At 52.9% G+C, this 14,098-nt stretch overlaps 1 protein-coding gene across 1 annotated transcript; it reads left to right on the top strand.

The window, feature by feature from the left end:
* Positions 1–2,575: 2,575 nt before the first annotated feature.
* Positions 2,576–12,903, top strand: LOC133357974 (uncharacterized). Its single transcript, XM_061576208.1, has 8 exons — positions 2,576–2,595; positions 4,672–5,021; positions 6,070–6,133; positions 8,044–8,174; positions 9,600–9,718; positions 10,284–10,416; positions 11,113–11,209; positions 12,778–12,903. Exons 1-8 carry the CDS (start codon positions 2,592–2,594, stop codon positions 12,822–12,824), a joined length of 945 nt encoding a protein of 314 aa, XP_061432192.1. The 5' UTR covers positions 2,576–2,591; the 3' UTR covers positions 12,825–12,903.
* Positions 12,904–14,098: the final 1,195 nt, after the last annotated feature.

Here is a 14,098-nt window from a genome sequence, read left to right as displayed (position 1 = left end):
GATCAGGGGGGGGGAGAGAGGACTCAGGGGGGGGGAGGAGAGGAGACCTCAGGGGGGTTTGGAGACTCGGGGGGGGGTGGAGAGAGACTCAGGGGGGGGGTTGGGGTGGAGAGACTCAGGGGGGGGTGGAGAGGACTCGGGGGGGGGGGAGAGAGGACTCAGGGGGGGGGGAGAGAGGACTCAGGGGGGGGGGAGAGAGACTCGGGGGGGGGGGGAAGAGGGGGGAGGGAGATGACTCAGGGGGGGGGGGAAGAGAAACTCGGGGAGGGCGGGGAGAGAGACTCAGGGAGGGGGGGGGAGAGAGACTCGGGGGGTGGGGGAGGAGAGACTCGGGGGGGGGGGGGAGAGGAGACTCAGGGGGGGGGGGAAGAGAGGCTCAGGGGGGGGGGAGAGAGACATCAGGGAGGGGGGGGGGTGAGAGACTCAGGGGTGCGGGGGAGAGACTCAGGGGGGGGGGGAGAGACTCGGGGGGGGGGGAGAGACTCAGGGGGGGGGGAGAGAGACTCAGGGGAGAGACTCAGGGGGGGGGGAGAGACTCAGGGGAGAGACTCGGGGGGGGGGAGAGGGGAGAGACTCAGGGGGGGGGGGTGGAGAGACTCAGGGGGGGCGGGGAGGCTCAGGGGAGAGACTCAGGGGGGGGGGAGAGGGAGAGACTCAGGGGAGAGACTTCAGGGGGTGGGGGAGGAGACTCAGGGAGAGAGACTCAGGGAGAGAATCAGGGGGGGGGGGGTGAGAAACTCGGCGGGGAGAGATTCGGGAGACGAGGACTCAGGGGGGGGGGGGGGGTGAGAGACTCAGGGGAGGCGACTCGGGGGAGAGACTCGGGGGAGAAGAGGGACCGCGGGCTGGGGGGGGGGTGAGAGACTCAGAGGAGGGGGAGAGACTCGGGGGGAGAGACTCGGGGCGGGGGTGGGTGAGAGACTTCAGAGGGGGGGGGAGGAGACTCGGGGGAGAGAATCGGCGGGGGGGGGTGAGGAGGACTCAGGGGGAGACTCGGGGGGGGGGGTGTGAGAGACTCAGGGGGGGGGGAGAGACTCGGGGGAGAGACTCAGAAGGGAGACTCAGGGGGGAGACTCGGGGGAGAGACTCAAGGGGGGGGGGGTGAGAGACTCAGGGGGGAGACTCGGGGGAGAGACTCAGGGGGGGGGGTGAGAGACTCAGGGGGGAGACTCGGGGGAGAGACTCGGGGGAGAGACTCGGGGGAGAGACTCAGGGGAGAGACTCAGGGGAGAGACTCAGGGGGGGGGGAGAGACTCAGGGGGGGGGGGGGAGAGACTCAGGGGGGGGGGAGAGACTCAGGGGAGAGACTCAGGGGGGGGGGGGAGAGACTCAGGGGAGAGACTCAGGGGGGGGGGGGAGAGACTCAGGGGAGAGACTCAGGGGAGAGACTCAGGGGGGGGGGGGGTGAGAAACTCGGGGGAGAGACTCGGGAGAGAGACTCAGGGGGGGGGGGGGGGTGAGAGACTCAGGGGAGAGACTCGGGGGAGAGACTCGGGGGAGAGACTCGGGGGGGGGGGGTGAGAGACTCAGAGGAGGGGGAGAGACTCGGGGGAGAGACTCGGGGGGGGGGGGTGAGAGACTCAGAGGGGGGGGGAGAGACTCGGGGGAGAGACTCGGGGGGGGGGGGTGAGAGACTCAGGGGGGAGACTCGGGGGGGGGGGGGGGTGAGAGACTCAGGGGGGGGGGGAGAGACTCGGGGGAGAGACTCAGAAGGGAGACTCAGGGGGGAGACTCGGGGGAGAGACTCAAGGGGGGGGGGGTGAGAGACTCAGGGGGGAGACTCGGGGGAGAGACTCAGGGGGGGGGGTGAGAGACTCAGGGGGGAGGCTCGGGGGAGAGACTCGGGGGAGAGACTCGGGGGAGAGACTCGGGGGAGAGACTCAGGGGAGAGACTCAGGGGGGGGGGGGGAGAGACTCAAGGGGGGGGGAAAGTCTCAGGGGGGGGGGAGAGTCTCAGGGGAGAGACTCGGGGGGGGGGGGGAGAGACTCAAGGGGGGGGGGGGAAGTCTCAGGGGGGGGGAGAGTCTCAGGGGAGAGACTCGGGGGGGGGGGGGGAGAGACTCAAGGGGGGGGGGGGGGGAAGTCTCAGGGGGGGGGGAGAGTCTCAGGGGGGGGGGAGAGTCTCAGGGGAGAGACTCGGGGGGGGGGGGGAAGTCTCAGGGGGGGGGGAGAGTCTCAGGGGAGAGACTCAGGGGGGGGGGGGAAGTCTCAGGGGGGGGGAGAGTCTCAGGGGAGAGACTCGGGGGGGGGGGGGAAGTCTCAGGGGGGGGGGAAGTCTCAGGGGGGGGGGAGAGTCTCAGGGGAGAGACTCAGGGGGGGGGGGGAAGTCTCAGGGGGGGGGGAGAGTCTCAGGGGAGAGACTCAGGGGAGAGTCTCAGGGGAGAGACTCAGAAGGGAGACTCAGGGGGGAGACTCGGGGGAGAGACTCAGGGGAGAGACTCAGGGGAGAGACTCAGGGGGGGGGGGGGAGAGACTCAAGGGGGGGGGGAGTCTCAGGGGGGGGGGGGGAGTCCCAGGGGGGTGTTGACTGGAGTCCACCAGCACGGTCCTGCGCTATTTCTATTCTGGTCTCTCACGCGCCAGGATGTGCAATGGGTGAGATCGGCCAGCGGGTGGCGTGGGAGTCTTAAACACCGCAAGGCAGAGGTCGCAACCGGGTACCCGATACCCGTACCCTATCCGATACCCGGCTACCCGTACCCTGGCCGGGTACGGGTACCTGTTTACGACCCTGGTTCGGCCGGGTACGGGTCGGCCGTGAGTCACTGGTGAGTCACCTTTTGTCACTCATTTCGGGTAGGGTACGGGTACGGGTAGGGAACGACTATCCGTACCCGGCCGGGTACGGGTACCCATTTGCGACTCTGGTGCGGCCGGGTACGGGTATGGGTAAGTAATCAAAACCCGTTTGCGACCTCTGCCGCAAGGTGAGAGCGAATTACTGCGGGGGCTAGGAGATGTTAACTGCCTCGCCTGGTATACAGGAGGTCGTGGGTTCGATGCCAAGCCTGACCGCCTGCTGTACATTTGGATTTTGCTGTCTCTCTCTCTCCCCCGTGATCTCGTGGATTTTTCTCTGGGTCATCTGGTTTTCCAGTTCACGTTTAAAATCGACATGAGTTTAGAATGTTTGGGTACTGTAGATGTTCACGTGATAAGCCGCTTCGCTGGGCTATCAAGTGTGGCCAGGTCGCTTCTGAAAAAGAGATGCAAAGCTAAGTTGGGCCTTACCTGGTAAAATAAAACAACTTTTTATAAATAGTTATTTTGAGAATGCAACAGTTAAGTCAAGAACCACTACCAACCTACAATGGGAACATTAGTTTGACTGTTCCTTTCGATACTTTGCTAGGTTATTTAATTTAGTGTGTTCTGTCTCCCTCTAAGCCTGCTTACCTTACTCCCCTCCCTTCGTACTCATTGACATGTAAATGTTTTCCCTACCCCCTCCCTCTCTCTGCCTCCGCCCCCCTCTGTCTATTTAAGGCCACCCCACAGAGACGATCACCTCTCTCTGTACCTGGGTTGCTCTCTCTATGTATCTTGGTGATATCTGTCTGCTTATATGTCTGTCTATAGTTTTCTGGTTATATTCTATGTCGCTATTTCATTATACCTGATGATGATTGCTTGTGTTGCAATCGAAACGTCGTATGCTATTATTTAATTATATTATTTTATCTTTATACGTGACTTTACCGAAAAAACCAAAGAATAATTCCTGCAGTCACGAAAGCTCCAAAATTACGATTGTTCCTTGGTCGCTAATTAACATTACATCTGTTCGTAAGTCGATTTGTTCGTAATTCAAACTTTACTCCTGTTGATTCCAAACGTGTTCTATGACATGTACATTAAACATGGGGAATTGCTTTAAAAGTTATATAATCTCCTGTAGATGCCACTGGTTCTTCATGTTCTGTAGATGTAGATATCACTGGTTCTTCATGTTCTGCAAATGTAGATATCACTGGTTCTTCATGTTCTGCAAATGTAGATGTTACTGGTTCTTCATGTTCTGTAGATGTAGATGCCACTGGTTCTTCATGTTCTGTAGATGTAGATATCACTGGTTCTTCATGTTCTGTAGATTTAGATGCCACTGGTTCTTCACGTTCTGCAGATGTAGATGCCACTGGTTCTTCACGTTCTGCAGATGTAGATGCCACTGGTTCTTCACGTTCTGTAGATGTAGATGCCACTGGCTCTTCATGTTCTGCAGATGTAGATGCCACTGGTTCTTCACGTTCTGCAGATGTAGATGCCACTGGTTCATCACGCTCTGCAGATGTAGCTGCCACCGGTTCTTCACATTCTGCAGATGTAGATGCCACTGGTTCTTCGTGTTCTGCAGATGTAGATGCCACCACCGCCATCTATTGCGCGGCGGTTGAACTTACGACTCTCTGTCTTGACCATACGGACAGGTTTGTTCGTATCTCTTGAATGTCCGTAAGTAGAGGAGTCCCTGTAACAATTGTCCACATCCCAGAGGTCGCAACCGGGTACCCGTACCCTACCCGATACCTGGCTACCGTTTGCGACCCTGGTGCGGCCGGATACGGGTACGGGTAGGCCGTGAGTCACTGGTGAGTAACCGTTTGTCACTCATTTCGGGTAGGGTACGGGTAAGGAATCAAAACCCGTTTGCGACCTCTGCCACATCCACAGGGTCCTGCAAGGCCCAGTGCCTCCCCCTGCTGGTTGACGGGCAGAACGTGGGGCTGGTCTCCCCGGCCGTGTTGGCCCAGGTGAAGAACCACCCCGATGTTTTCCACGTGCTGCCTTCTTCCGGGGGAGCCGGCCTCGGTGGAAGTGGTGGCGGTGGAAGTGGTGGCGGTGGCGCCGGCGGCAACGGAGGAGGTCACCGCGACGGTGGACGTGCTGGCGGCGGGGAGGAGTGTGTCGTTCTGTCGCCGGCCCTCGGCTCCTACGAACGACGCTCGGAGGCGGTGGACGCCGTGCTGCGCCAGTGGAAAGCGCTGAACCTGTTCGTCACGCTCCGCGGCTGGAGGGATGAGGTCAGTGGCAGCTTTTTATGTTTTATGCTCTGGGTACTCCGTTGTTGTTGTTGTTGTTTTCTCCCCCCCCCACCACCCTCCTCCACGTTTAGAATCAATGTGCGTCCAGGTGATTCTTTTGTGGGGGTCGCTGTACATTTCCACGGCGCAAACCCCCAGAAGGTCGGGGAGAAGGGGGATATCGGGGCTTGAGTCAACGTTGAGGTGTGACACTGCCTGAGGTCTCGGTTGTCGTCGGTTGTGGGTTGGTCTTCGTTGGCGAGCAACACACGCGTGACCTCCTTTGTAGTTAGCGCGTCTCTCCGAACATCTGGCTTGCAGAATATTCGCCAGGAACAGGAGGAGCCCCCAAAGGATTGTTGTACCAAAGTTGAGATGATTTTGCTGCTGGATATGTCCAGATAAGCTGCTTTGTTGAGCAGCTATCAGTTCTAGATTTGAAGTTTTTGTGACTGCAAGGATCTATACTCTTTGGTTCTTTCGGTAAAGTCACGTAGGTGAAAATAACTTAAAAATAACTATTTTTATTGTTATTATTTATTTTATTTTTACCTACGTGACTTTACCTATAGAACCAAAGAGTACAGCTATCTTCTTGGTTCTTTCGGTAAAGTCACGTAGAAGGGAAATGATCAATTAATAAAAATAAACATAATAAATTACAATTCTCACGACGTTTCGGCCACAACGCCCTTCTACGTGACTTTACCGAAAGAACCAAGAAGATGAATCCCTGCAGTCACGAAAGCTTTAAATCGAAATTTAGTACAGCTATCATTTGTGGCCAGGTCGCTTCTGGAAAATATACTATAGCTCTTTGGGCTTTGCCGGGTAGGATGTGGATGGTTTAGTTTTATTTGTACTTTTTGGGGTGATTTTTTACCTTTCTTGTAGTCCTATCGCATGTTTGTACTGTTGTAACATTCTTACCCCGTGCCCCGACTGGACATCTGTAATATAAAGAGCTTCATAGTTCATCGGATTTCTCCTGTAAATAAATATTCCGATGCTGATCAAGTGAGCGCTCTCTGGACTTATTTTCCAACAGATGTACCAAGTGTCTGCGAGATTTTACGACAAGCCCGTGATGAAAATGGAGAGAAGTGCCACATGTGCGTTTCACAATCGTCCAACCGTGAGCTGTTATTCGTCCTGGTGCGTGGTGTCTTAACGACGAACACATCACCCACCCCGGAATGCGCCCCAGTCTCATCAGATCTCGGCAGCAAATCTGGCTGTGACGGTTCCACCTGATGACGGAGACTTGTGTTGCCTCCGAAACGTCGTGATTTTTATTATTTTATTTCTTTTAATTTAAATGTTTTACCTACGTGAATTTACCGAAAAAACTAAGAGTATGAATCCTTGCAGTCACGAAAGCTTCAAATCTAGAATTAAGATCTCGGCAGCTAAACAGGTTGGAGCCTGGATACTACTGCGGATTGGTTAGCGGTGGCGCAGTGGTGAGCGCGACGCGCTACGGACCCGGCGACCCGGATTCGATTCCCGCCCACGGCCAACACCGGTGACGATTATCTGAACCGATCCTGGGCCTCCCCTAGGTCGACTCGGCCTCGAATGAGTACCTGCTGAGGTGTGTAAGCATCGCCACTGGGGAGACAAAGGCGGCCGGGCGTGGTGCTGGCCACCCACGCCATTGTGCGCGACAGTGCCGACCTTCATAGGCGCTGCTCGCTAACAGCACTTGCCCCAACAGTCTGTTAAGACTATGCGGGGGATCTTTGTCTTTGGATTGGTTACCACCGTGCGCAGTTTAGAGTAGTAGTGGCCAATATGTGGATCGCAAACGATGCTGTGGCTCTCAGGACAAATCGGAAAACAGACATTGACGCATGCACACACGTGTTTTTGTTACGGCTCATGGCATATTTAAGAAGTGATACAAACTTCTACCATTAGACTGTGCTTGTAGTTTGTCTACGTCAGGGGTGGGGAACCTTTTTTCTGCCAAGGGCCATTTGGATCTTTATAACATCATTCGCGGGCCATACAAACTTATCAACGTAAAAATTAGCCCGTTATATTTGGTCAAACATTTAATTAACTCGCCCCTAATGCGATGGCTGGAACTGATTCTCTTTGGCGAGGCGTGGTGATGTTAGCTGGTATTGATGATGTTGCTGTTACTCGCAACTGCTTTTCCAGGTTTGCTCCTAGATTTATTGAATTTCTAGTCCCGCCTGCGGTTGCCTTGGCAGGGCCTGACCAAATGATTTAGCGGGCCTCATACGGCCCGCGGGCCGGACATTCCCCACCCCTGGTCTACGTGGTACATCACAGGGTTCAATCGGTTGGTCATAGGTTTCTGGTGGATTGCGGAGCCTGTTGAGATCCGCCGGGATGGATTATCACTCTTCTCAGCGCTGGTTTGAAGCTTCGATGATAATGGGAAGAAAAAAAAACTACTGTGGTCAATGACGTCGCTGCGGTGATGGGTTTGAAACTTATGCCGGTGACAGTCAATTGTGTTGAAAATTACTTTCGAATCATTCGGTTGAGATTACACACAGCGATCATCAGCCCCCTTCTACTGCGAAAACTTGGCAAGACCCTCCTGGAAAGGAGTCGGTGATGGGTTGTTGTTTTTTTTCCCGGGTGAACAATCGTTCGTGACAATAATCTGATGATGACGATAAGCCTGCCGCTGTTTTTCTCATTCGCGAAGCTTCAGATTGGCGATGTGCAGCCAGGAACACAGCCTCTGTAGCTGTGATGATCACCAAAACGGACGAGACGATTATCGTGGATAATTAAGTGTGTTACACTTGATATCCGCGCCGTTCTGATCACGACGGAAGGCGCTGTTGTGTTTCACAGAAATGGTCTGCGGTGGTTTCACATCATGGGGGCGAGGTGGCTGCTGTGTGTGTGTGATCCCAGCGGAGTAATTCGATTGTACGTCGTGCAACACGCCGTAATGTCGCCATAACGCAACGACGCCTGTCACCCGCGAACAATCATCGTTAAAATTGATTGTCTTTTGTGTTTTAATTTTTTTCAGGTTTGTTTGGAGTGAAGCAGTATGGGGTTCACATGAACGGCTACACGCATCATCCTAGCCATGGCTTGTGCCTGTGGATTGGCAGAAGGTCCGAGAGCAAGCAGACTTACCCTGGCAAGCTGGACAACATGGTAGCCGCACACACACGCACGCACGCAGAATGTTGGGGCATGTGGCGTCGCAGTGGTGAAATGTTAACTAACTCGCCTGGTATACATGACGTCGTGGGTTTGATCCCGACCCTGACGCCTGTATATTTGGAGTTTACATGTTCTCTCTCCCCCGTGGTCATGTGGATTTGTCTCCGGGTCCTCCGTTTTTTTCCCCTCCACATTTAGAGACACGCGTTATAGAATATTTGGCTGCGATAAATTTCCACGTGATAAGCCCCTTCGTTGAGATATCATTTGTGGCCAGGTCGTTTCTGAAAAGGAGTTATTAAGCTAAGTGGGCCTTACCTGTTTAAAAAACAAGTGCTGTTAGCGAACACCTTTCAAGGCCGGCACAACACACGTGAAAGTGGGTGGCCAGAACCACGCCCGGCCGCCTTTGCCTCTTGAGTGCCGATATTTACAATGTCGCACCAGGTACTCATTTTAGGCTGAGTCAACCTAGGGGAGGCCCAGGACCGGTTCAGATAATCATCACTGGTGTTGGACATGAGCGGGAATTGATCTCGGGTCGCCGGGTTCGTAGCGCAACTCGCTAATCTAACCACCGCTCCCCAAAAGACAAAGATACGTATATCCTGTACAGATTGTTAACAGACTGTTAAGGCTTTACACAGCAACACACACGCACACATTCAAATCCAACACGTGCTGTGAGCGATTCACAATTGCCTCGGGAGCATTTCCAGTCGGACCGACTCATCCCCCCTCCGCTCCCTCTGCGGGCGGTCACCTCGCGAACGTTTGGTCGCGTCGCAAAGACACGGACGGGGTAGACACCGGTAAACCGCGCGCTGTGTGCCGTCTCTGTCCATCCCCTCTGTGGGGTCACGCACGACTGTGACAGATTTTGCCGAGACACCGGCTTGGAGGAGCCTCTCCTGCAGTTGCCACCATCGCCGGTCCGGTTGGATGCAACAGACAACGTTGACCGAGATGCTTTGGACGCGCGCGGCGTTTCGTCTATTGAAGTTGCGTCGCCGGGACAAGTTTTAGGTTCAAGTCGAAAAAATAAAATGGAATCCGCGTTTTGTTCATTCTCACTTCCTGGGTCGTGTCCCGATGACGCTCGACGCAAGTTTTAACTCGAAAAACGCCGAACGCAATTGCTGAATTTGATGGCGAGAATTGGTATTCCACTCGCCGTTTAGGTGTTCAGACAACGACAATAATCATCAACGCGTCCTTCAATGCCGGGGCGCCACGTGACAATTAAATTTGTGTGGCCTCGTCGGGTGGTCGAGGGCTCTGAACGACACAGATTTGGTCAACAAGAATCATCAGCATAGCGGCCTGACTGCAAAGTCAATTACGCCATGTCGCGATCGTCGGCTGCGATGGGAGTACGTGTAACGCTGGCTCTTGCTTTGTGGCCGTGAACCCCAGGCGGCGGGAGGTTTGGCGGTCGGAGTCGGGATCAAAGAGACGCTCGTGAAGGAGGCAGCCGAGGAAGCAGGTATCCCAGCATGCCTTGCCGAGAGAGCTGTGCCAGTGGGAACAGTGAGGTACGTGGGCAGTTGCGTTTCAACTTTTATTTCTTGTTTTCTCTTTGCCCCGGCTTCGCGCCGATCACCTACCCATTCACTCATCCACCCACTCACCCAGTCACCCACCCACTCACTAGCCCACCCATTAATTCATCCACCCACTCACCCACTCGCCACACAACAGGTCACAACAACACACTCGCCCACCCATTCATCCACTTACTCATTCACCCACCCACACACTAACCCACCCATTCACTCATCCACCCACTCACCTGCTTGCCACACCACTCACTAATCCACCCACCCATTTACTCACTCACTCACCCACTCACCACACTGCAGGTCACAACACTTTCTGCTTTTCCCCCCGCACTTAGGAACTACCCTCCCCTCGTCTATTCCCCAAAAGTTCTTACAACCGGGGCTCAATTCCAGAAACGTGTTGCGACCCATGTCTGCCGCGAACCTCGATGGTGCCGTTTGTTTCTGGACGCGTGACATCTTGGGCCCTGTGCTCAGCGGCCGCGTGCGTCATCTCTTCGGCCGTGTGGTTTTTTTCTTTCCGCGAACGCCTTTGCAGCTACACGCACGAGAACGAGCGTGGCATCTTCCCCGAGTGTCAGTTCGTGTACGACCTGGAAATCCCCGACGACTTCACGCCGCACGCCGCCGATGGCGAGATGCAGGACTTCCACCTCTGGCCGGTTGACAAGGCAGGTTCATGCTGCCCTCCTCAGCGCCTGTCCTTTGGTGCTTCGGTGTGCACAGTTACGTTTCATCAGAAAGGTCTTCATATTCCATTGGAACCTCCTTTGCCAGTAGCAAAATATGATAATTGTTATTTTTTTACCCTTTTATCTGGCAACAAAACTGACACCTTTTTTCTACAAGGAGTCATGTTTGCATTGACCACAATACCTGCAGTCATAATGCAAACAAAAAACACAACTCTGATAATGATATGCACTGTCCTTGAAGTTGATTGGTCCACACCCGAGACAGCTTTTCTTAGAGCCTAGTCTCACATGGTGTTGGACCAGATGACACCAAAAGGCACACACAAGGTCTTCATATTCTTGGTTCTTATGGTAAAGTCACGTAGAAGGGAAATAATAAAATAATAAAAATAAAACATAACGTGCGTTCTGCTATAAATTCCCACCTGATAAGCCGCTTCATCGAGCTATTCTTTGTGATGAGCCAGGTGGCTTACGAAAAAGCGCTACGTAGCTTAGGCTGCCTTACCTGGTAAACACAAAAAATAGTTAAAATAGCATGGTTGGTTACGTATGGTGCGAAGGAAGTTCAACATACATGCAATGCATTGTCACGCGCAATGCCTCTGCTGTTCGCTCCTCCGGTCTTTCCCCCCCCCCCCGCTCACCCTGCGTCTCGCGCGTCTGCGTCAGGTGCTCGAGGAAATGACCTCTGGGGATTTCAAGCCAAACTGCGCCCTCGTCACGCTGGACTTCCTGATACGACACGGACTCGTCAACCCCGACACGGGTGCGCGCCACTCCTGGGAGGGTCCCGCGAATTCTTAACGGAGTCTTGGTTTTTTTGTTCCCCCTTTGTAAGAGTTTTCAAGTTGACTTTGCATGTAACCAGCTGCGTGTGAGACCCCTGAAGGGTCTGGGGTACGAGTCACATTTGCAAAAGGGACACCCGGGTGTCACCCAACATGACAAGGGTAAATCGGATAAAGTACAGCAACGAATGCGAATATGAATCAGAGCAAAAAAACTTGTGACGGGTTCAAGTTGATTTTGTGTGTAACCAGCTGTAAGACCCGAAGAGTCCAGGGTACAAATCGCATTTGAAAGGGGGGCACCTGGGTGTCACCCAACATGGTAAAAGCAAATCAAGTACAACAGACATCGGAGCAAAAACAACCACGTCGCGGGAGAAATCCGAAATACCGTGGAAACATTATTAAGAGTCGGCGTGAAATAATATATTCCCTGTAGCGCAAGTCGGCTCGGGCAGATTTTGTTTGTACTGATCACAGCACATTGACCAGAAAATTACGAATTAGCTTAGAGAGACGGCAAACACACACAGTGTAACAATTGCGCTCGTGTGTAAACGGACGGATTTTTTCAATCGGCCCGCTACATGCAGATTTTGTAAGTGATTTGAGACGAGATGGGCGGCCGTGGTTATTATCGTGCCTCGCAGGAAAAAAGTTCCCGAGTTCGATTCCCAACTCGGCCGTCTTTCTTTAAGAATAGAAACAAAATCTAGAAAGTCTAGATGTGAAGTTTTCGTCACTGCAAGGATCCATACTCTTTGGTTTGTTCGGTTAAGTCACGTAGGTAAAAAATATCAAATAAATAAAAATCTAGTAAGTCAGAACGTGGTTCCTTTTGGCGACTAGGACTTTGGCCACGAAATATTAACGTGGCTCCCAAGCCCGCCACCGCCACCACAAACCCCCCAACAAGATGAATGATACTATTTGGTTCTTTCGGTAAAGTCACGTGGGTAGAAAAAATAATTGATCGCGATGTTTCCATCGCAACACAAGCAACCGTCATCAGGTGTGTTTCACACCTTGCTTGTGTTGCGATCGAAACGTCGTGATCTATTATTTTTTCTACCTCCGTGACTTTACCAAAAGAACCAAAGAGTATGGATTCCTAATAATAGGGTTTTCACCCTTTTTTCTGGCAACAACACTGAAACCTTTTTACAATGATGTAGATGCTCACCTCCGAGCCATCATTACTTTGATAGTGAATTGTCTTTGAGCTGTGCGCCTTTTGGCGTCCGATGGTCGAGCACCAATTCGGTCGAGGCTCAAAAGAAAGCCGTCCCTTGGTGTGGACCAATCAGTTTCAAGGACAATGCAGATATTATCAGAGTGTGTTTTTGTTTGCATTTTGACTGCAAGTATGGTGGTTAATACAGACATGAATCCTTGTAAAAAAAGGTTTCAGTTTTGCCAGAAAAAAGGGGAAAAACCCTATTATTATATTTTGGTACTGTCAAAGGAGGTCTAATGAAGAATGGATTCCTGCAGTCAGAAAAGCTTAAAATCAAGATGAATGATGCATTGTAATATCTTCTTCCAGAGCCATATTATCACTACTACGTGGAGGGGATTCATCGGACGATATGAAGAGCTCTTTTCCGTGCCGCGTGCAGAAGGATTGCGAAGCCTTGTCAGAAGAGGAGCTAATAAACATCGCCGAAAGAGACGTTTTGCCGACTGTGTGTGCGTTCGTGCCTCTTCGTGTCCATTGTTTTGCAAGGTGAAGATGGCGAGGTGTGTTAAAACACCATCGCCAAAGGGAATCTCATTCAAAAACGCATGCCTTACGCAAAACACGCCGATACACACCGTGAAACACGCCTTACTAACACAAATTACGCTATAGCAATAGGTTTTACTGGTCGGAACCTCCTGGTTACACCAGCCCACGGGTTTATTGTGTCCGTCCGTCGTGCTGGGAGGAGCTGGGTGGGGACGGGAGGGTGGGGAGGGAGGGGCTGGGTGTGGACGGGAGGGTGGGAGGGGTGGGGAGGGGCTGGCCACCCCGTGGTGCCCTTATAAAACTCAACGTTTAACCTACTCACGCCGGCTTGTGCCCGCCCTCACCGTCGGCATATTTGCGGAATACACCACGCCGCCGTTGACCCTGGCCATTGACCGAACAACCCAACGTTCCTACCAGCTCCCTCTGCGGGAATGTGTTACGTGTTCTGGCAATAAAACGGGTGTTGAGATGTTAAGATACCAAACAGAAACCTTTTTCAAGGAATCCTGTCAGCATTAGCCACACGTACTTGTGGTGAACATGCAAACAAAAAGCATGCTCTGATAAATAATAGATCGCGACGTTTCGATCGCAACACAAGCAATCGTCATCAGGTTGGGACAGACAACCACAGCAAGAAATAATTACTGAAGTAGGCGAGAGACCTGCCGTGACACGAGGTTCAATCGGGCCTCGGCGGGGGGAGAGAGTCCGTATCACAAGGGAGAAACACAAACAAATAGACACGGTTTTTTTGCCCGTATTGAAACGGCTCTACACCATATAGACCTGAAAACTCAATTCCCCTGTACAAGAACACGGGCTAAACCGCATGGGTTGACAGCTATGGAGAGAGATCGACAAACGGAGATAGATATAGGGTGATACAAGAGAGATAAGATGCATCCCTGTCAACCCCTTATCAGTGCCCTACCTTATTACAGACCAATTCAGACCTTATTGGTCGCCCCGTGCCCCTTATACATCTCAGCGTTCATCCCACAAAGTCCCATTACAAAGGAGAATCGCAAATAAACAAGACAAAAAAAACATTGTCAGTATTGAAACGGCTGTACACCGTACGGCACTGAAAACTCAATTTCCCTGTACGAGAACACAGGGTGAACCGTATGGG

The sequence above is a fragment of the Lethenteron reissneri genome, chromosome 60 (genome assembly GCF_015708825.2).
Source record: "Lethenteron reissneri isolate LAM-NWPU_2019-01 chromosome 60, ASM1570882v1, whole genome shotgun sequence".
In the NCBI taxonomy this organism is placed as follows: Eukaryota; Metazoa; Chordata; class Hyperoartia; order Petromyzontiformes; family Petromyzontidae; genus Lethenteron; species Lethenteron reissneri.
This window is presented reverse-complemented; position numbering and strand designations above follow the sequence as displayed.